Genomic DNA, 23,154 nt, shown 5'->3' on the forward strand with positions numbered 1-23,154 from the left:
GGTCCAAAGTAAAAAGATGAAAATCTATGGGTGTTATAAGGTGATGTAATTAAACGCTGATATGAGTTTGTTATTTAGTCTAATGACTTTTGGACTGCTGAGTTGGGTGTGTCAGTACAACAGATTAAAGCTCAGATTACAGTCAGTGAACACGGCTCACATATGGAATCAAATCACAACTTCTAGTCAGTATATCTACAGTTTTAAACAAATCAATCAACTCCAAGTCAAACTTATATCAGTTTGAAACTCTTGACTAAACTAATTAGCTGCTATACTGCAAAAACTTTCTGAAAATTAGAAGAAAATTCTTAAAATAAGTGTATTTAACCTTAATTAGAGTAGGAAAATAAGATTATTTGCCAATGGCAGGAGCATTTTTACTTTTAGAATAAAAACATTACATAATATGCACTTGAGACTGCAGTTGTTTTTTCTTATTTTAAATGTAAATTGTCTCATTCCATTGGCAAAGTGTCTCACTAACCTGCTCAATTCAAGAAAAGAAATGCTCTTATTTTAAGAAAAAAATGTCTTACTTAGATGCACATTTTTTCAGTGAACAAGGACATAGGTAAAAGTAAATACAAATAGCTGGAAACCATTATCAATAAAATAATTCAATTATCTCGCAGTCTGGCATGAATTTTATGTTGACGAACAAACATTTATATTGAACAGTTTGGAAAGAGCTCAAATTATATGTAGAGGAATTGGAATGTGTTCAAATCCAAGATGTAAATAAAACATTATTTGTTGAATATTCCACCTGGTTTTATTAGAAGAGAAAATGTTTTTATTAAAGCCCCTTTCTTTGTTCCCTTTTGTGTGCAGATCATGACACGGCCATTAACAGATACAGCCGCCTGTCTAAGAGGAAGGACAATGACAAGGTAGCAACAAACTTTACGTCTGAACATTACTGCTTATCGTGACTGAAGGGAAATCTGTGCTTCAGTCAGCAGTTAGTTTGGATATGGTTTTCTTTTTCTTTTTTTGCAAAGCGTTTGGTCTCCTTATTTTGATTTTTTAAAGGAAAAGTCTGGTCAGCTAATTACTCGGGGAGAACGCAGAATAAATCTGAGTCAATTGGACGCGTACTGATGACATCACCACATTCACAGCTAGTCTGGAGCTGCAGTTCACGAACTGTTATTAATAGAATATAGAGAATAATAAATTCTTACAGTCAGATAAACACAAATCAAACTAACATTTTGCCAAATAAAACAAAAAATTCGTCATCAGAGCCAGTGGTCCTTCACACACGACTATGCAGAGAGAGGGTTGCTGCAGACGGGCTAACGTTAGCCCTGGATGCTGCAGACGGGCTAATGTTAGCCCTGGATGCTGCAGACGGGCTAACGTTAGCCCTTTCCGCTGCAGACGGGCTGACATTAGCCCTTTCCGCTGCAGACGGGCTGACGTTTGCCCTGGGTGCTGCAGACGGGCTGACGTTAGCCCTGGCCGCTGCAGACGGGCTGACGTTAGCCCTTTCCGCTGCAGATGGGCTAACGTTAGCCCTTTCCGCTGCAGACGGGCTGACGTTAGCCCTTTCCGCTGCAGACGGGCTGACGTTAGCCCTGGCCGCTGCAGACGGGCTAATGTTAGCCCTGGGTGCTGCAGACGGGCTGACGTTAGCCCTGGCCGCTGCAGACGGGCTGACGTTAGCCCTTTCCGCTGCAGATGGGCTAACGTTAGCCCTTTCCGCTGCAGACGGGCTGACGTTAGCCCTTTCCGCTGCAGACGGGCTGACGTTAGCCCTGGCCGCTGCAGACGGGCTAACGTTAGCCCTTTCCGCTGCAGACGGGCTGACGTTAGCCCTGGGTGCTGCAGACGGGCTGACGTTAGCCCTGGGTGCTGCAGACGGGCTGACGTTAGCCCTTTCCGCTGCAGACGGGCTGACGTTAGCCCTGGCCGCTGCAGACGGGCTAACGTTAGCCCTTTCCGCTGCAGACGGGCTGACGTTAGCCCTGGCTGCTGCAGCTGGGCTAATGTTAGCCCTGGACACTGTTACCCTCGGAGGTCCGGTGGTTGCCTCGGTCCTCTCAACTTCAGAATTCTTTTTTTTTTATTACTCATTAAATCAGTAAATGGGCCATATATTGAAGCTTAAAGTATAATATTCTCTCCTTAAATAATCTTAAAACGTACTTTTATTGGACAACAGCAACAGAAAAGAGGATTTTTAAATTAATCCTCTGAGCTCTGTGAGTGCTAACCTGGAAGCTGCTGCAGTGCATGCTGGGACAGCTGTCTGGAGAATGATCCAGCCTTCTCTGATGCATGCTGGGTAAAGAGGGAGGGGCGAGAAAACATTCTGCTGTTCCTGTGAATTGGGACAGTACTAGGGCTGAGGCTAATGACGTTTCACAAGGACACGAGAACGCACAAGTACACAGATTGAGAAACGACCAATCATTTTGGTCACGATCACTGAGTCGGGGAGCGGCCATTTTTGCCCAAATATAGTAGCCCCTCCCTCCTGCCATCTTCCAGCAGTGACGTCACGGTGCGGTAAGCCTAGCGCCATTCTCCCCGCTTTACAAGCTAAAACAATGGGAACTACTAGACACATCTGCAATCCACAACAATTATTGAAGATTTCCAGAGGACTTCACCATTGAAATTCACCAGAGCTATAGTGAAACTGACAATGCCCACGTGCATGGCAGCTGGATGCTGGAATACATCGGGTAAAAGTGAAAAAAAGAGTTATTCCACCTTTCTGATTCCTGATCCTCCACGGACGGGTTGGTCGTTGGATCGCCAACTTGAAGAGGGAGGATTTGCCATCGAACTTCTGGCCAGAGAAAAAACCCGTAATATGTAGCCAACATTTGGAAGAAGAATGTTTTCAAGATGACTTGGATAATAGCGCGTTGTGACAAACACCAGATACAGCACTGGGACTTGATCAACAGCCGATACCGCACCATGACGTCACAAACCAGTAGGTGGCAGTAGTGTTCTTTGACAAACATGGATGCCTCCAGTAAAGCACATTCACATGGAAATTACTTTTAATTAAAAACACTGATCATTGATTGAACAGGATGGAAAAATTTCATATTTAAAGGACTTTCAGAAGTTTGAATTTGGACTCTGACCCGACTTTTCCTTTAAAGCTTTATATAAAATTAAAATGGATTCAGCTCCCTCGTTCAGTTGTAAATCCTACCCATAAATAGGTTTGTTTTTCCTTTTGTCTGTAGGTGAGAGCGGAGGTGGTGGAGGACGTCTACACCTCACGCAAGAAGCAGCACCAGACCATGATGCACTACTTCTGTGCCCTGAACACCCTGCAGTACAAGAAAAAGACGGCTCTGTTGGAGCCACTGCTGGGTTACATGCAGGCCCAGGTTTGTGCAAACGCACTCACACTCACGTGTTTTCACATGTACTGCCCTCTGGATTGATTTCAATCCTTGTGACTCCAGTTCCACATTTTTACTGGCGAGGCATCTGTCCCTCAGCAGATCCCGTAGCAGCATCAAGTCAAACACAGTAAATCTTAATGTACTTGATATCTGAAAATGTGGCGGTGAAGCTATGGCTCTGGTGAATTTATTAATCCTAACAGTTTTAGAGGGAGACCAAACTCTCCTCGCTGTCGTTCAGACCCAAGAATAGGACAGAAATTTCATTTTATACAGGAATATTTCTAGAAAAATGTATGTCTGTATATGGGATGTAAAAAAAAATTAATTGTTGATTGTTTTTTTTTTAGATAAAAAATTGTTCCATCTAGGGCTGAAACAATTAATCGGATTAATCCATTATTGAAATTATCCCAAATTAACTTAGTAATCAATTAATAATTAACTGAAGTATAGAGGCTCTAAAACACGCCTTTAGCTGACAGAGAGATCCACAAGATTGTAAAAAAAAATATATATAAATATTTTGTGTTTAAGATTAAAGAAATAAAAATTCTCCATGGATATATTCTACCCAGAACTCCTGAAAAACGTTTTGGTTTCACTTGGTTGAATTCTGTAAAAAATCTGCTTTAAGTAACCTTTGCTATCCGATTAAAAAATAATCAAAAGAGCAGTCGAGTAGCAAAAAAGTCTTTGACTGCTGCACAGTTCTTCTGTAGCACCTTTGATTAACAAATATTTTATATATGAATATATTAAAGTCTTATTTATTTGGGAAATATGCTTTTTTTCTTAATGTTTGAAGCTACTATGAACGAACGCTGAATGATGAAAAAGGGGTCCCCATGTCCTCCAGCAGTCTAAGCCTATAGCAGCATAACTATAGAGATAGCTCAGGATAACATTCATCTACCAAAGGTTAAAGCCTTTGATAAAAATGAGAGTAAAGTTGGTTTTGAGTTAAAATATATATATATTTTCTGTTCAGATCAGCTTCTTTAAGTTGGGGTCAGAGTACCTCACCCAGCAGTGGGAAGACTTCCTGGGAACCATCGGAACCAGCGTCCAGAAGTAAGAGCCTGATTCTGTGTCTGGTTCTGTGCTGAGCAGTTAGTTGGAGATAAACACTTTATCGTGTCTGCAGCGTACGTCGGGAGATGGAGGAAGAGGTGGGGCAGATGCAGCAGACCATCCAACAGATGGAAAGGTCATGTGACGTTCTTTATGCGCCGTGTGACCCTGACCCCGCCCATTCGCCGGTCTGTCGCAGCCTGACCAGGAAACAAGGCTACCTATTCATCCGCAAGTAAGGCGCACGTTAATCAGTGTGAAACGGTTGGTTAAACTTTTAGAAACCTGCAGCTTTTCTGTTTGTAACTACGGTTCTATGAATCCTGGAAGACCACCAGACGGCTGGAAGTACTGAGAGTTCCCTTAGCGCCGTTCATGTTATAATACCAGAGTCACGTGTGACGCATCAGAGGAACATATAGATCTATAGATATTCTGACATCATCCAAGCTTCTGATCCTACAAATTCTTCTCATTGAAAACTAGGATTCAGAGAGACGGAGAAGCTCTGAGATCAATAGAACCATAGCGACACATAATCCTTTCCTTCAGTCTCATCCCTACTAGTGATGTTAATGAGGCATCTTGAAGCTCAGTAAAAACATTAAATAAACTAAGAGTCAATTTGAAATAAAATTTAATTCAGATAAGTTGAGTGATAACTGAGAGGAAAAGGATAACACGAGAATAGGGATGCACGATATTGGGATTTTGCCGATATTTTAAAACTCATGTAGCCGATAACCGATATCGATACCGATGTTAAAGCTGGACAAAAATAAGTAGTCATTGAAAATAGCAGTTTTGTTATCCATTTCTGACACTTTGAAAAATAATAAACTCAAATATATTTTTATATGCTGATATCAAATAGATTTTTAAAAATGCGTTATAGATCTATTTTACTTTCAAAATCTGGTGAAATTTCATCGTTCTGTTACAAACTCTCGTGATATTTTGCAAATTCTTGTGAGATTTTGTTAGTAAAATAGATCGATACCGCGTCAATATATCAACATATAAAAATATGGCAACATTTTGTGAATTTTCGGGGGATTTCGTAGCATAACGATGACATATAGCAATATTTCATTAGTAAAAGAGATTGATATGGTGTTTTTAAATGGCAATATATCAGCATATGAAGATATTGTGATATTTTAATGTATCAATATTTTTTCCCTCGTCTTTAGAAGTTTTTAAGTCTGTAAAAAAGAAGTTTTTGAGGAAGAAGAAGTAGTATTTTTTTTTTTTTTGACTTTAGAAACTCAGAAGCTGATCAAATATCGGGTTAAATATCGGTGGGGTGGCCGATGTCCGATATTCAGTTTTAAGGCCGATACCGATAGGGGGCCGATTATATCATGCATCCCTACACGAGAACATTAAAATAAAAACGCAACGGCTGAAATGTTCCTATTCCTTTTAGGCTCCAAAGATCTTGATCATTTTAATGAGAAACCGCAAAGTTAACTGCATCATGTTAACAGAGATGTTTTTAAACCGTTTAGAGAGTCAGTTGGTTAGAAACAACTGGATCGCTCACATGACTTTCTTAAAATGACACGCGCACCGATACAGTGCTTAGCTCTAATGGCTCCACGCATTGGTGTTACTGCACCCATCACTAGTCCCTACTGATCCCCAGGGGGCGGAGCTAAAGCACTGAATGGCTGAAACCAACTCTGTCTTAGAGGAAACCTGAAGGTATTCCTCACAGAGAAGAACCTGGCCTAGTATAGGAAGAAATTAGTTCAGTGTTACTGAAAGGGAAAGAACACGTTCTGAAAAAGATCTGAGGAAGATGTTTTTCAAAAAATTTAACTTTTGAGAGTGATTTATAGTCTTTTATTTGTTCATGCTCCCGGTGGTTGGCCCCTTTATTCCACTTTACAAACAAAAAAATTAAAAAGAAACAGTTTGTGTCAACTTTCACGGTTGCTAAGCAACAGAGCATAGGGCGGAGAAAGCTTGGAAGGCCGGACCTGTTTGAATCCTCAGCCAAAACTCTTCCGGTCTCCTTATTTTCATGGACTTGGAATGATCCAGTCCAGGTAGACCGCGTCCTTGGAAGACGCAGCCAATGAATTGAGGAGATCCTTCGCAGCTGAGGCCTCCTTTCCTTTACTGGCCGCCTCACGTGACAGCCTGTCAGGGACTGGTTACTCAAATGACAGTAATTATAATAATAATAATAATATTGTTATATTATAATTACAGTAAACCAAAAAGGCAAGAAATCACAAAATGAGTCAACTAAATGTGTGCACCAAAGTGGTTAACCAATGCCACGTCAAAGTAAAAAAGGGAAATACAGTGCAGTAAAATATAAAAGATTTATTGAAATGAAAGAATTATCAGACCGTTTGTTGTGTGGTTGCACATGCGGCCATCACAATGTTAAAGACAACAAATCCAGATTTTCCAACTCGACTGTCTGGAGCTTTGAACCATCTTTTAGGTGCATTGATGCGCTGCGCCCGATTGCTCGAAACGCTTCAAGACCTGAGGCATCTGGTGGTTGAGGCGCTCCACCGGACCTCTCCACGCCAATCAGCACTCGTCCGCTTTGACTTTCTTTATAAACTGGACGACACTCGTCGTAAAAGTAGCATAAACACATCTGCTCCTTAGATCAAAGTGTTTCTATAAATGAACAGAAAGCTGCAGGTTTTCCTGGATGTTTGAATCTAAACGCGTCTCCGCTGCGTTTCTGGCAGTAAAACCGGCCTGGTGTCGTCATCCTGGGAGCGTCAGTACTTCTTCACCCAGGGGGGAAACCTGATGCAGCAGGGTCGAGGCGAGGTGGCGGGCGGCCTGGTCACCGACCTCGACAACTGCTCCGTCATGGCCGTCGACTCTGACGACCGTCGATTCTGCTTCCAGGTCACCTCCTTTGACGGGAAAAAGTGTGTTTGCAGCATCTCCTTCATCTGTTGCTCTCAGTGTTTCCTATTTTATCATTTAAAAATCTATTTTGTTACTTTTTGTCTCGTCAGGGTTGTGACCCTGCAGGCGGAGAGCAGGAAGGATTGCGAAGAGGTAAAACCGTTTCCTGTGATCTAACCCGCTCTCTGCTAGCTGATCATTTTAGACTCAAATCTCTGCGTCTTCCTCTGACAGTGGATCGCAACCATCAACAACATCTCCAGGAGGATCTACCTGAGTGAAAATGCAGAGGTGTGTGTCTGTGTTCACACATGGTTCATGTTTAGAGGGATCATTGAATGCAAAACCCAGTTTCCATTGCCATAGATGAATAACGATGGTTCAGTGGGTGAAATTGACGTACAGAGAAGTTCAAACCCCATCAACACCTCCTTTCTCTACAAATCTCACTATTCTAAACTTCTGCCATAAAACGGGCGAATCCAAACGAAGCACAGAGTTGACGTCAATTAGGAGCTGACGGCTCATCTCTGCTGCCCTGTGGTCGACTAAAACCCCAAAATTTTTTTAGGTCTGAAAAGTAGAACATGTCAGTGAAACAGAGAACGTCTGGTCCCCCTACCATATCAACAATCTGATGTTTCAGTGAGTGAGTGCTTGTTGCTATGATGCATCTTTGCTCAGCAGCTTTGCTCGTTATAAACCAACCAATCAGAGCACAGCTCATCTAAATATTCATGATCATACCATCAAAGGAAGAAAACCTGTGGTTTCATTCTAGGGCTTTTAACCAGGCTGCATTAGGGCTCATAGAACAGCTAATATGCCATTTTCAGCCCAACCAATGTTACACACCCTATTAGAGACCTGAAGGACCAGATACCCTATAGAATCATTCTATCACCCCTTTAATGAAAAAATACTGTCAGCAAGGATTAATCAATGGATTATTATTTATACCTAAAACTAATACATTTCAGTGATTTAATGAATTTAGCGTTAATCAATAAAAAAATAAAAATAGTAATCTTTGCCACTGAGTCTGGAAGCAGCCATTTTTGCCCAAATATAGTAACCCCTCCCTCCTGCCATCTTTCGGCAGTAATATGTAGCCAACATTTAGAAGAAATGAACTTGACTTGAAATTTACTTTACTTAATTTTATTGAACAGGATGTACCGTATTTTCACGACTATAAGGCGCACTTAAACGTCTTTTTTTCCCCTCAAAATGTGCGGTGCGCCCTTTGGTGCGGTGCGCCCTATGTGTGTTGTAACTGCGACTTTTGAGACCACCTCATTGAGGAGATGATGAAAGAGTGGCTGAATGTAAGGAGACCAGGTGTTTTTTTTCCACTCATCACCATCACCATTAATCTGTGACTCCATGCGTGCCCATCTCACAGCTGATGTGAAAAACATGGGGAAACAAATTAACCCTGTGCTCGCTGTTCAACCGCTCGACATCGGTGTGAACCGGACCCAGCAGGTGCAGCAGGAGCAGCGAGTTTACATGCAAAGTCAATGGTTGACGCGTGTATAGGCGCAGCAAAAGGTCCCCCAGCGCGTTTTGAGCAGCAGGCGCGTTTAAGCATCTGCCAACGCGCTGCTGCTGCTCGAGATGGAAAAATTGAAGTTTTGCTGCTGGACCCGCCGCATCAACCAATCAGAGAAGCTGATCTGGGAGCTGACAGCGAGACAGACACAGCGCTCTGATGACATATGATATTAACGCAAATGAAAAAGGCTGGATGGATGAGGAGATGATGAAAGCGTGGCTGAGGGAGGTGTAGCCTATGTGAGGAGACCAGGTGGTTTTTTCCACGCATCACCATCGCTGCGTGCCCATCTCACAGCCGATGTGAAAAAAAAGGTGAATCAAATGAACGCTGTGCTCGCCGTTATCCCGGGGGTCTGACAAAGGAGCTTCAACCGCTCGACATCGGTGTGAAGCGGCCGTTCAAAGTAAGGCTGCGAGCGGCGTAGGAGCGGTGGATGACCGACGGAGACCACAGTTTCAGGATAAGTGGAACGCAGCGCCTGGCAAGTTACGCCACCGTTAGCGGATGGATTGTAGATGCTTGGACTAACGTGTCTGCTGGCTCTGTTGTTCAAGATTTCGCAAAAGCCGGCATCATTTCCAAGGAGCCGCCCGGCACGGAAAGTGACTCTGACAGCGAAGAAGAAGGGGAAACTGGCATGTCGGATTTAGCGCAGCTGTTTAATTCAGAAACAGAGGATGAGGACTTTGATGGGTTTGATTAATACTCTGTAATAAATACTTGAATAAAGCACAATCATACTCAGTTTTGCTCCCGCTCTATTTTTCTACCTGAAAACTTAATTCAACAGCAGCCTCTGGGCCGCGGCGCATCCGGGCTCACCTCCGCAGGTGTTTTTTCATCTAAATAATCTAAATCTTTTTAAGTGAGAAAGTCCACTTGAAAATGTAATCATTGCAGTCAGTTCATCCAGATTATTATCCTGTCTATGTTTTAAGTTAATTTATGCGTCAATAAACTGTATCAGAGGAGTAATCACAGCCCTGTGTCATCAGCGATGTGTCTCTCACGGCCGGTTGCCAGGTTTGAATAATACTTTGTAATAAATACACCTTGCAGCTTTATTTGCTGTGATCAGTGGGAATAAAGTAGTTTTAATATGTTTTTAAGTGGGAAAATCCACCTGAGAGGACATGTACCTGTATATAAAAAACGCGCCCTATAGTCCGGTGCGCCTTATGTGTGTGTTAAATACAGAAATGGCACACATAACTGAGATTGCGCCTTTTAGTCCGGTGCGCCTTATGGTCGTGAAAATACGGTAATAATTTCATTTTTAAAACACTTTCAGAAGTTTGGATTCTGAATATGACTGGATTTTTCCCTTAACTGACTCCATATGGACTGAAAATAAACACTGCAACGCTACCTTCAACAATTTGTCACATTTATGGAGTCAATTTTATTCTATTAGAATAAATTTAACTTTAAAAAAAAATGCAGTCCAGAATTAAAACGATGAATATCATCTTAAACAAAACAATAACTTTATTTTATCCTCAAATATTATTTTTTTTATTTAAAAAAAATAATATTTGAGGATAAAATAGTTATTAAACTTTATTTTTTTCAAATTTTATTTGTTCCAATAATAATTAACATTCTTTATTTTTATTCCAAGTTTCTCTTTTTTACATTGAGATTTATGAGTTGCGTTCTTTTCAAATTGCATTTTTCAGGTGACATGTTCCTGATAGTTGGGGGAGGGTTTTCTTCTGGAGTGACAAGGAAAGCTTCATTGCTATTGGTCTGCATTAGCAACAGCATTTTTAATTGGCCAAGAGCGAGCGTTTGCAGCAGAATATGAAAAATGCAAAACTCAACCTGAAAAATTTGAAAAAAAAAAATACAAATCTAAAACCTGAAATGAAATAAAAAAATAACTAAATTTGAGCATGAGGAAATATTTTAAAACATATTTAAATATTTTTCACAAAAAACTTTTTATAAAACTTCATTTCTGTTTTTTAATAATAATACATTTATTTATTTTATTTATTTATTTATTTAACAGCGCCTTTCTTGACACTCAAGGTCACTTTACAGAAAATACAAAAGATAAATAAAAAGAAAGATGAAAATACAGGAACATGAACAAATTCCGTCCATCCCTGCTCTGGACTCCTCCAGAGGACAGATTAACCCATTTAGGCCTAAAACGCCTGGAAAAAACACCTTAAAAACCTATGGCCGATTTTAAAAAATACCCCTAAAACCTGAAGTTTTTTTGTAAATTCAGCAACTGTGTCAACGCCTAGTAAATTATTGATATCTCAGCTTCTGTAGCAGATAGAACTCAAAATATATTTTATCTTTGAAATTCTTCCAAAAAAAAAAGGGAAAAGCAGTAATCAAAAAAAAATAAATAAAAAATTCAACCTTTTATTTTTTCCATATGTGATCATGTCTTCATTGAGAATGTGCAATATAAAACGTTTTTAAAATAAAGAACAAACATTACATAAATAACTATCTGATGATTACTTATTAGCAGTATTATTATGCATAATAATGCATATGTCTGTGTTATAAATTGCATACAACTTACCTCCAGATGGCCACAAATCTGTCCCGGGACATATTTTGGGGGAACTGCGTCCTGAAGAGAGGTTTACTCTGTCGCCAATAATCTCTTCGTACTGGCAACACAAGAAGTCCCATGCCCATACACAGCCCAATAAATGTCTTCATCTCCGTCACAGTCACGGGTGACCACTTTGCCATCTTTGCTCTTGTTGGAGTTTGGTTTGTTTGGTCACTGTACCTATTCGTCTCAGTAACAAGATGCATCCAAAGTTCTTTATTAAAAATATGCTAAAATGCCTGCAGCGGTGTGGCGTCTGCAGGCAAATCAACTTTCACTCCAGGTGTGCGGTTGAAAACACTCCGTGCATTGCGGTGGTAGTTCGATTGGTTCAGCGCGTTCAAAGTCATCATTTTCATCTATACCGTCATCAAAGCCGACACCCTCCTCAAAATCACTGCCTTCCGACAACTCTTCTCTGTCAAACTCCTCCATGTTTGCTTGAAAAAAAACTTCTTTCTTCTTGCTTGACTTATATGCTCTCCCGGCGTCAATGGTAGAATTACGCAACAGCGCCCCCGGCTTGAATGGTAGAAATGCGGTAATGCTTTCCCGGCCTAAATGGGTTAATACTAATTAGCTCTGATGCTGTGTTTCTGTTAGGAGCTGGCAGCCAGAGTGAACCAAACAGCCCTGGAAGCTGTGACGCCATCGCCTTCGTTCCAGCAGAGACACGAGAGCATGAGACCAAGCAGGTAGGGGGGGGGGGGTTTAGAGAAGGAGAAGGTTTTATAGTGACCATAATCTGCTAAATGTGGATAAACTGATAGCACTTCATGAACGTTTTGGTTTTTAGTGTTTTATTTACGTGTGTTTAATACAGCCAGTTCCCATCATTGCTGTTTTAGCTGGACAGAGCTAGTGCTACAGGACATAGAATACGTCATTTACCCAGAATACATTGCAGCGTAAACAACATGGCCTCATCTGCGGGCAAGATTTTATTTAAATTAGTAAAAGCTCTAGGAACATACAGTATTTCTACTGCATTGTATTGACATTGATAATAAATAATTGTAACGTTATGGTTGCTGGTGAAGATTCTCAGTCATGCAGGTCAGAGTCATTCCAAAAAAATGTAAAACAATCCACTGGCCTTTGTTTCGTAGTTTGAAGACGTTTCTCTTCCATCCATTGCAGGCTAACAAAGAAGCCAAACGACCCCCATTCTAAAGGGGGGGACCCGTTCATCCGTTTCTATTTGCATGTTTTCTAAACATAAACCAGGCTTTGTTGGGCTGCTGGATAAAACCTGGAACTCAACGCTATTTCTGACATTTTGAATTGAAAAAGCTTCCTGGATGGAAGAGAAACGTCTTTAAACTTGGAAACAAAGTCCAGTGGATTGATTTTAATGTTTTTTTTATTGTTGCAGTTAAGGGTGGATCTGTTAAACATGAACTCGTCTGCCTCCGTCTGATTTTGTTTCTGTTTTGTGTTTTTTTTCCAGTAAGGGCCGAACGGGCCGAACCAGCAGCATCAGCTCCGTTGGTTCTGAGCCGTCGCCTGCCCTCTCTGTCCTCTCATTGGACGCTCTGGTTGCTCCGGATACGCCCATCCAGTTTGACATCATCTCCCCCGTCACAGAGGAGAACTCGGGTCAGAGCAAGATGGCGGCACAGCCCGGCAGGTGCCTGAGAAAACCCTTAATCCTTTTCTGTGTGGGATAATCACCCTGATAATGAGTTTTACTGTGTTTATTAAAATGATGTGGATGTATCTGACACTGGTATTAAATCAAACTTTCCATTCTTTGAAATTCATTTTCACACAAATGCATTTCATTTTATATTGCATGATTACAGACTCGATGTGGGCAATTCCAATTCAGTCTCTAATGAGGCTCCTGTCACACCCTGCTGATTTCTCCAGCGTCTGCCTGACGTCCCAGACTCTCCTAAAACGCTGGCAGACGCTGAACTTTCTATGGATTGTTTCTAGGGGTGGAACAGTTCACAAAATCCACGGTTCGGTTCGGTTCACGGTTTCGTGGTCACGGTTTTCAGTTCGGTATATGTTGATTGTTAGCCTGACATGTTGGTCGTGTTGCTGTTAGCATAAACAAAACGTGTTGCACAATGCTTGCACACTGTTGCACTTTTATCCACAGCTTTCTTTCCGCCGTCATCGTAGGTCACTCTAAATGCAAAGTGGTCCCATACAGCAGACCTATAAAGTGCTGCTGGCGCCTCTTCCAACTCCTGTTCTTTCCCACTCGCCATACCCACACAATTCTCCACAACTGATTTTTTTTCTGCTACAATGGAAGCTGCTTCGCTTCTTCTTCTTCTTGTTTACTACTGATGGTTAGCTTTGGTCGCAGTACCGCCACCTTCTGCTCTGGAGTGTAATCGCATCGCCTATGAGAAAAAGGAGCAGCGCATGAACCGAACGAAACACACGCGAACCGAACTGAGACAGTCGAACCGAACGGTTCGGACGGTTTTCATAAATCGTTCCATCCCTAATTGTTTCCATTCTGGGCGTATAGATAGAGTATTCATAATAAGTCCAGAACTTCTGTCCCACGACAGCCTAACTTCTGCATAATGCACGGCAGTGTAATGCCCATGAAATGATGCACAGTGTCCTGAGGGGGGCAGCGATGCACCCGGCCTGCAGAAAAAGATTTCTCTGATCGCAGAATTAATCTAGCTCCTGTTTACCACCCACCAAAAAAAAAAAAAGAAATAGAAAGAAATAAGGTTTTTGGTGGCAGCAGATTGAGCGTCATGTCTGCTAGGAAGTGTGTTGGTGGTGGGCGTGAACGCAGGGAGGATCCATCACCCTCACCTTCTGGCTCCCCCTATGATGGGGATGAATTCTGGAGGAGAACTGACGGTTTCCTCCTGTGAACCCCCTTTATACCAAAACGCTGCCAATACGCCATTATACAGTAGCTGGAAGTTTGAAACACGTTCTGCGCTCGTCTGGAACACGTCAGATACGCTGATATGCGTTGGAGAGAAGTTCTGGATAAGTTACTCAGAAGTTACTCAGAGGTTTAGGATAAGCTAGACGCCACGACTGATGAGGAACTGACTCTGAACGGATGTCAACCATCAGATAGCTGACCTGGAACTGATGGACCACATATAGCATACGCTGGCATACGTACTCGCGGTATGTCTACGTGTTTCAGCGTACTTCAGCGTGCTCATAACTTATACAACGTATTCCAGCGTTTTTTCCAGATTTTCCGTACGTCAGGTCTAAATTTTCATGGTGTGACAGGGGCTTAACTAAAGATAGTTTGACGATTGATGGTGAAATAGAACAATTCACCTTTTATTTCCAAGGATTGGAAGAGAGTGTAGTTTTACTGTGGTGGAATAGCAAAACCATAGAAAGCCTGACTCCTCTTAAAGTAGGTCAGTGATGTATTTCTATGGGATTTGAAAGAGGAAAAAAATATAATCCTCAGGTTTAGTTGAGGTTTGGGTTTGTTTTTGTCAAGATTAACACGACTACCTGTGTTTCTGCAGGAGGAGTAATCCGTTTGGAGAGTCAGGAGACGATTCACCCGACGCTGAAGGTACATCCTGTTCGCCTGCAGTGGTTGCATGTCTTCTCTAATTTAATTAAGACTGTTCCATCCAGCATTACTGGATCTCAGATGCATCTTTAAAACAGAGTGTTCAGGGTGGTTCCATCCTTTAATGACTAAAATTATGCAGACTAAACTCCATTCACTAATGTTTAGCTTGTGTATAAATGTTGGTGATTTAACCAGGTTTGTGTCTTTTAAAACTGATATTGTTCCAACTTTCTAATGTCGTCGCTCTGATTCCGAAGCTTTAAGGCCGTTCAGGATTGATAGATCTGCCTTCTATAAAGGAAGGAAACAGCTGCTTCTAAGGAAGCCTCTTCGTTTCATCCTAGAGAGACGGTTTTTATTCCCCAGAGTTCTTGATTGCGGCGATATTTATGGACCAAACATTAAGATCTTTAGATGCTTTAATTGGCAAACCCCTTTAGCATTAACCTTTGTTTGAATTTGAACAATTCTAATTGTTTTAATAAGAAAGATTATAAAAGTTTACATAATTTCAAGTCTTTTTGAAAAAATCAAACACATTTACACACATCCAGTGTCTGATGCTGCAGGTACTACGGAAGAGGATTAGGGCCACTGAAAAAAAAAAAAAAGTAAACAGATTTTTAAATTTTATTTCAGTTTAACATGGGAAAAAAGTCAGAATTCTGAGAATAAAGTCAGAATTCTGAGAATAAAGTCAGAATTCTGAGAATAAAGTCAGAATTCTGAGAAAAAAGTCAGAATTCTTACTTTAATCTCAGAATTCTGAGAAAAAAGTCAGAATTCTGACTTTTTCCCCATACTATACTGAAATAAAATAAAAAAAAATCTGTTAACTTTTTTTTTTTTCCAGTGGCCCTAATCCTCTTCCATAAGGTACGTAAACTGGAAGATGATAAAAGTATTTTTTCATTTAACTGATGAGTTCTGGAGTGGGAGAGAAACGCAGCGTGTCGTTATAACAAAGTTATCTCTACAGAACCTACATTCTCAGCAATGAGCTGTCACTCAGTTAGTGGGTTTCAAATGAAATAGATTACAAAGGAAGTGAAGAGTTGCAGTTAAAATTATTTGTAAATCTGACAGATTTAGAGTGATTTACATTCTATCAAAAGCAGGTAAAAATGAGGCAGATGTCGGTTAAAATGTGATGAGAAAGGTTGATGACAATAAAAATGATCTAAGTCTATTTCTAAGGCTAAGCCTGCATTCACTCTGCAGCCTGAAGTGACCCGAATCAGTTTTTCCCCATATGTGACCTGGATCTGACCTTTAATGGCAGTCTGAACAACACAGATCCGATTTGTTCCAATGCGATCCAGGCCGCCTGGCTCGGTGGTCCTGAATACGATACGAATCTGATCTTGTCAAATGCGAACTGTGTCTGAACGGCCAGGTCGCATTCATCCCACCTGAACGCCATTAATACCCGACTCCAGTGCTAACTTCCTTGTTTACTTCCATAAACACAGAGGTCACGCTTGTGTATATTTAGCAATTTTAACTGATAATAACACTAATTACTTTGTGATATTAACTGATATTAACACTGATTATTTAGCGATTTTAATTCATATTAACACAAATTATTTAACAATTTTAAATGAAATTAACACTGATTATTTAGTGATTTTAGTTGATTTTAATGCTGATTACATTTTTAACCAAATGTTTATTTTTAACCACCTTGAAAATATAGATTTTTAAGGTTGGTAAAGATCGCTAGATGCGCTCCAACACCACCATCTATATCTACTTCCGTAAACACAGAGCACACTTGCTGCTTGTGACATCATTAGCAGCTATATTATAGTTTTTTATTTATTGACTGCAATATTCTGTGCAATATTCTGACTGTGCAATATATGTAAATAGAATAGTCATACCACTACCTCACCTTTGCTCCTTACCTACTACACTTTAACGTTAAAGTAAATCCACCTGTATATAAGCCATCTGGATTCTACATATGTCACCCCAAACCTCTGTGCTACTACCTTGTATTTTTTTAATCTTTTTATTTCTTATTTTTATTTTATTTTGTTTTTCATTGTGTGCAATACATGTACACTTGCACCTTAATCCTTATTTATCTTGATATACTGTATATACCTGGATATACTGTATATATATATGTATTGTTTATTCATCTTAATGCACCTTTTCCTCCTTCTTTGCACCTTCTTTAATTACTATGCCAATATGTGACGAGTGAATTTCTCCGCTGTGAGATCAATAAAGCTCATCTAATCTAATCTCATCATTACGACCTCCACTGCCCTTGCGGGTCACTGAAGCTGTATGAATGCAGTTCACACAGGAGATCGCATATAAGTTGCAGATATTTGGAAATGTGAACGACAACACAAAAAAAATTACATTTCAGAGAAAAAAAGGGAATTGAGCATCAAGGCCTGTTGAGTGAATGTAGCTTAACGGATGATTTAAAATCTGATCCAGTCTCTCTGAGGAAGGTGGATGTGCCATGAATGCAGGGGAACCATTTCCCTCGCAGATTATGGACTGAGATTCCTTTCAGTATTGGTGCAGCAAAGAAGACTTAAAAAAAAAATGAAAATAATAGAAAAAAAAACACACATTTTGTAAATAGATAAAAAAAAATGCAATTCAGAAATGAACCTTTGAAAAAAAGTTTTGGTCAAAAGAAAAGTTTTGTAATTAACTTTGCTGTTGTCTTGAGTTTTATATATATATTTAAAACATTTTTTTTAATTCGATTTTATATTTTATTTTGTCCAATTATATTTTCAAAATTTGTTTTAACAAATTTTAGATGTTGAAATCACATTATTTCAAACTTTATTTTTGTAAAACAAAGTTTTTCACAGATGTTAAAATTTTCAGATTACGTTTAACAAACTGCATTCTTTTTAAATTGTGATTTACCAATCAATTCTCTTCACTTCAGCACAAATGCTCGCTCTCGTTCAACATAAACATTGCTTACGTTTCTACAAACCAATATAAATGCGCCTCAGCTCCAACCGCCAGAGGAAAACCCGCCCCAGGATGTAAAACTGTTTTACTATTCTGAGTTCAACTATCATAAAATGTGAACTCTGATCATTTGTGTGATTGTATGTTGGTGATAGAGATGATTCAGATGTGAAACGCGGGTGTTTATACTTAACCCTTCGTTTTTTGATCCAGATTCGATCCTCCACCAGCTGTTTATCGTCCGGTTCCTCGGGTCGATGGAGGTGAAGACATCCGAGTCTGCAGACGTCATCTCTGAGACCATGAGGCAGATCCTGGCTGCCAGAGCCATCCACAACATCTTCAGGATGACCGAGTCTCACCTGCTCGTCACCTGCGACTGCCTCAAGTAATAAAGCAACACCCCCAATAATAAAGCAATAAAATGTTTTAATGACATATATTGTGATTTACCAATCAATTCTCTTCACTTCAGCACAAATGCTCGCTCTCGTTCAACATAAATTCATATATAAATAGATAGAAACAAGAACATTTAGAGAGAAATATTCAAAGATCTATGAACCTTTTCATCTGGATCTTTATCCAAAAATAAACAGAATTCAATGAAATATTTGCCTTGGATATAATTTAGGGATTCCTTTTGGTAGAAATAAAAGAATGTTTAGCATCACCTCCTGTGAGCTGGAAGGAATAAAATCTTGATAGTAAAGGGGTTTTTTTATGCTTGGCAGAGGATGATCAGCCATATCTTGTTTATTAAGTAGTGAGAGCAGGAAGAGCCGTACTGCTGAGAGCGAACCACCAGAGTGTAGCGTGAAGCGCAGACTCTGAGCTATGAGCGCAAAGACGCATTTCTGCATGAGCACAGCTGGAGGATCAGAGTTGGTCAGAGTTCAGCGTGCAGCACTGGATAGTTTTTCATTTTCTCAGCCCTGCCGCTGCTGCTACCACTAACTAGTCACATTTTAGTCATCAAAGGTCCCCGTTTAGCTTGTCAGTGTTTGTTATCGTCAACGAAATGATTTGGTCATCGTCATTATTGACGAAAACAACACTGGTTCGGTCTGAACCCACCTTAAGACCTCAGTTTATTTCTATAGTGCCAATTGAAAGCCTTTCCCCTGAGGTTGATTGACTGGTCGACTTGCAGGATTCACTGCTCCTGGATGAGCTTGTAGAGACAGTAGATATCTGCCTGCTTTGTGTTTCACTCTCCAGCAATCCCTCACACAGAGCATACATGCTGCAACAGTGGAGAGAAAAACTCCCTTTCAACAAGAAACTTTTATCAGAATCAGGAACAGTGTGATTTAGCAGCAGGTTCAGTTTGCACGTTTTTAAGCCAAAACAAGGCTTTGGTTTGGTCCACTCTATAAAGCCTGGAACTAAACGCTATTTCTAAAATTTTGAATTGAAAAAGCTTCCTGGATGGAAGAGAAACGTCTTCAAAGTTAGAAACAAAGTCTAGTGGATTGTTGTTGTTTTTTTTATTTCTTTGGAACATCCTAATTGTTAAAACATGAATTTCAAGTCGATGTTAGAAGTAAACTACTAGGTTTCGAGCTTTAGGGAAAAAAAGGATGTTTCTTCTGATTTATTAATAATTTTTTCAGCTGTTATTTTATCCTAACCTACAGTTAATCGTTTTGTTTTCCAGACTGATTGATCCTCAGACGCAGGTCACTCGACTCAGGGTGAGATGGCCCCACTTTTTCTCTTTGCATCTGTACTAGCTTGAGTAGCCGATCTTTGCTGACCGTGTCCTCTGACTCGCTGCAGTTCCCCCTGCCCAGCGTGGTCCAGTGTTCGTCCCATCAGGACAACAAGCGGCTGTTTGGTTTCGTTTTGCAGGCGTTAGGCGGGCGAGGGGACACTCGAGTCGTCTGCTACATCTTTGAGTCCAACAACGACGGCGAGAAGGTGGAGCTTCTGTTTGTCCCGCTGTCATCACAGCCTCTACTGTCTCTGACCCAAATGTCTTGGTTCTGTTTTAGATCTGCGATAGCATCGGTTTGGCCAAGCAGATAGCTTTCCACTCAGAGATGGTGAGCCTGATTCGGAGTCCATTACGGCTCGTTCCCTTGTCTGATATAGGCGGCTCAGTTCTGTTGCACTTTTGTTGTGGTTTAGGACCGTAAAGCGGTGGAAAAGAAGAAGGAGGAAGACAAGGCCAAAGAGAAACAGCAGGAGGAGCTAAACAAGCAAAAGCAGATTGAAAAGGTAGCACCCTGCTAACGCCTTCCTACCTTCACCTGCTCATTAGCTGCTGTCAGAGATGCAGTGGGAACAAAGTTTACATAATTCTGTCTCCAGAAAAGCTTTTTGGAGAATTTGGAGATCCATAAAATCATCCCTGCAGGATTCCAAAAATTGTTCTTCATTAAAAAAATGGAAATGTTTTTCCTCAATCTTATCGACAGTTGAACAGAGAAATGACAGTAAACCGCAGTAAACCATATCACAATAAAAGAACCTAAAATCGCCATTGAATCACAGAACATTGTGCGCATAGAACTCTTTTATTTATTTTAAGTTTTACTTTATTTTACCGTCTGAGTGAAATATTGCATTCAGGATTTTTTTAATTAGCTCAAAATTGGCAATTTATTTAATTCACTCTTACCATCAGTTCATCCAGATTACCATCCTGCCTTCAAAGATTATTTCTCTGTGGGAGCCGCTCAGACCCCTACATACCGGCGCTGCGCTGTCACTGGGAATCCCCAGCAGCAGCTGCCTCAGGCCCGGGAGCCTCTTGGGGGTTTTCCCCTACTGTTGGTGGCGGCTGGAAGTAGATGTTAGAGTTTTTCAGGTCTGTGCTACAAACTGCAGGCAGCAGGATAATAAAAGCCAACATATTCTGCCGGCAGGTTTCTACATTTGAATTTAATTTAGGTGTTAATAAACTGTTGAATAAAGTAATAATATCACGAGAGTAAAGTCATAATATTACGGGAATAACGTCATAATATTAAGAGAATAAAGTCGCAATGTTAGGAGAATAAAGTCGAAATGTTAGGAGAATAAAGTCGTTATATTACGAGAATAAAGTGGCAATTTTAGGAGAATAAAGTCGCAATGTTAGGAGAATAAAGTCGCAATGTCAGGAGAATAAAGTCGTTATATTACGAGAATAAAGTCGTTATATTACGAGAGTAAAGTCGTTATTTACGAGAATTAAGTCGTTATATTACGAGAATAAAGTCGCAGTGTTAGGAGAATAAAGTCGTTATATTACGAGAATAAAGACGTTATATTACGAGAATCAAGTCGCAATGTTAGGAGAATAAAGTCGTTATATTACGAGAATAAAGTTGCAATGTTAGGAGAATAAAGTCGTTATATTACGAGAATAAAGTTGCAATGTTAGGAGAATAAAGTCGCAATGTTAGGAGAATAAAGTCGCAATTTTAGGAGAATAAAGTTGCAATGTTAGGAGAATAGTCGCAATTTTAGGAGAATAAAGTCGCAATTTTAGGAGAATAAAGTCGCAATTTTAGGAGAATAAAGTTATATTACGAGAATAAAGTCGCAATTTTAGGAGAATAAAGTTATAATATTACGAGAATAAAGTCACAACGTTTGGAGAATAAAGTCATAATATTACGAGAATACAGTCACAATGTTAGGAGAATAAAGTCGAAATGTTAGGAGAATAAAGTCGTTATATTACGAGAATAAAGTGGCAATGTTAGGAGAATAAAGTCGCAATGTTAGGAGAATAAAGTCGCAATGTCAGGAGAATAAAGTCGTTATATTACGAGAATAAAGTCGTTATATTACGAGAATAAAGACGTTATATTACGAGAATAAAGTCGCAATGTTAGGAGAATAAAGTCGTTATATTACGAGAATAAAGTTGCAATGTTAGGAGAATAAAGTCGCAATGTTAGGAGAATAAAGTCACAATTTTAGGAGAATAAAGTCGCAATGTTAGGAGAATAAAGTCGCAATGTTAGGAGAATAAAGTCGCAATTTTAGGAGAATAAAGTCGCAATTTTAGGAGAATAAAGTTATATTACGAGAATAAAGTCGCAATTTTAGGAGAATAAAGTCATAATATTACGAGAATAAAGTCACAATGTTAGGAGAATAAAGTCGCAACGTTAGGAGAATAAAGTCATAATATTACGAGAATACAGTCATAAATGAGAATAAATTCGTAATATGAGTATAAAGTCAAAATACTACTATGAGAATAAAGTTGTAAAAAATCATAACAATACTCATAATATTACGAGAATAAGGTTGCAGCGTTTGGAGAATAAAGTCATAAATGAGAGTAAAGTTGTAATATTATGCGAATAAAATTGTAAAATTACAAGTAAAATTATAACATTACAAGAATAATGTTATAATATTACAAGAAAAAAATCATGATATTATTATAATAAAGTTGTATTTTATGAATTCTTCCAAGAAGCCCCGTCTTGCCTAAAATGAAGAATGTTCAGTATCTTGTGAAGTTATACTTTGGCACCAGGAAATATTAAGTTTTTTAGCATTAAATTATTATCATTATGTCTGAGACAAAGTGGAGCTGGTCAGCCAGCATCTGCTGAGCGGAGCTTGAAGCTTTCTTTTTGAAACTTGTTGTAGTATGATGACTTCGTGTAATTTTTCAACTTTGTTCTAGTAATTTTATGACTTTATTCTAATGTTACCACTTTCGTTGTGTTTTAGAACGCTTTTATTTCACCCAGTCTCATTTTTATCATGAAGCGGAGCTTTAGCGATGAGTCAATCAGCGCTGACAAAAACAACATGCAGCTCATGACGCAGCAGATTTGTTTATTCCAGACTCCATGGTCCCTAAATACGGGTCCTGTTAAGGATGGGAGCCCATCAGGGACACATTTATGCCTCATAGAGGTAACAGATGTTATGTTAAAAAAAAAAACAACCCTTCATTTCCACATGGAGAGCTGATAAATGGGTCTGAAAGAAACCTTTACAGCACAATGTTTATGTTTTCACCTCGCCGTCTTTTTCAATTCTTCTGTCTTAACTGCAGGATTTAGAAGAACAGAGTCGCTTGATCGCTGCCTCAAGTCGCACTGCCAACCCACCCGCTCCAGATGGGCAGTTTCTGGTGCTCAGCAGTAGCCAATCGGAGGAGAGCGAAGTAGGGGAGGAGGGGAAAAAGCGGGGTGAGTCAGAAGCCTAA

The 23,154-nt window shown here is 39.9% G+C and overlaps 1 protein-coding gene across 1 annotated transcript in view; it reads left to right on the forward strand.

Moving 5' to 3' along the window:
• Positions 1–23,154, forward strand: part of appl1 (adaptor protein, phosphotyrosine interaction, PH domain and leucine zipper containing 1) — a 35,357-nt gene extending 12,203 nt beyond the window's left edge. Inside the window, exons 7-22 of the mRNA XM_038279704.1 lie at positions 835–893; positions 3,216–3,362; positions 4,372–4,454; positions 4,528–4,689; positions 7,175–7,363; positions 7,454–7,496; positions 7,578–7,634; positions 12,092–12,183; positions 12,939–13,118; positions 14,974–15,023; positions 18,198–18,372; positions 19,645–19,681; positions 19,767–19,907; positions 19,982–20,032; positions 20,118–20,207; positions 23,002–23,154. Of these exons, the coding sequence (XP_038135632.1) occupies positions 835–893; positions 3,216–3,362; positions 4,372–4,454; positions 4,528–4,689; positions 7,175–7,363; positions 7,454–7,496; positions 7,578–7,634; positions 12,092–12,183; positions 12,939–13,118; positions 14,974–15,023; positions 18,198–18,372; positions 19,645–19,681; positions 19,767–19,907; positions 19,982–20,032; positions 20,118–20,207; positions 23,002–23,154 (1,709 nt within the window). The remainder of the gene's footprint in view (positions 1–834; positions 894–3,215; positions 3,363–4,371; positions 4,455–4,527; positions 4,690–7,174; positions 7,364–7,453; positions 7,497–7,577; positions 7,635–12,091; positions 12,184–12,938; positions 13,119–14,973; positions 15,024–18,197; positions 18,373–19,644; positions 19,682–19,766; positions 19,908–19,981; positions 20,033–20,117; positions 20,208–23,001) is intronic.

The sequence above is a fragment of the Cyprinodon tularosa genome, unplaced genomic scaffold (assembly GCF_016077235.1).
Source record: "Cyprinodon tularosa strain WSP-4 unplaced genomic scaffold, ASM1607723v1 ctg152, whole genome shotgun sequence".
In the NCBI taxonomy this organism is placed as follows: Eukaryota; Metazoa; Chordata; class Actinopteri; order Cyprinodontiformes; family Cyprinodontidae; genus Cyprinodon; species Cyprinodon tularosa.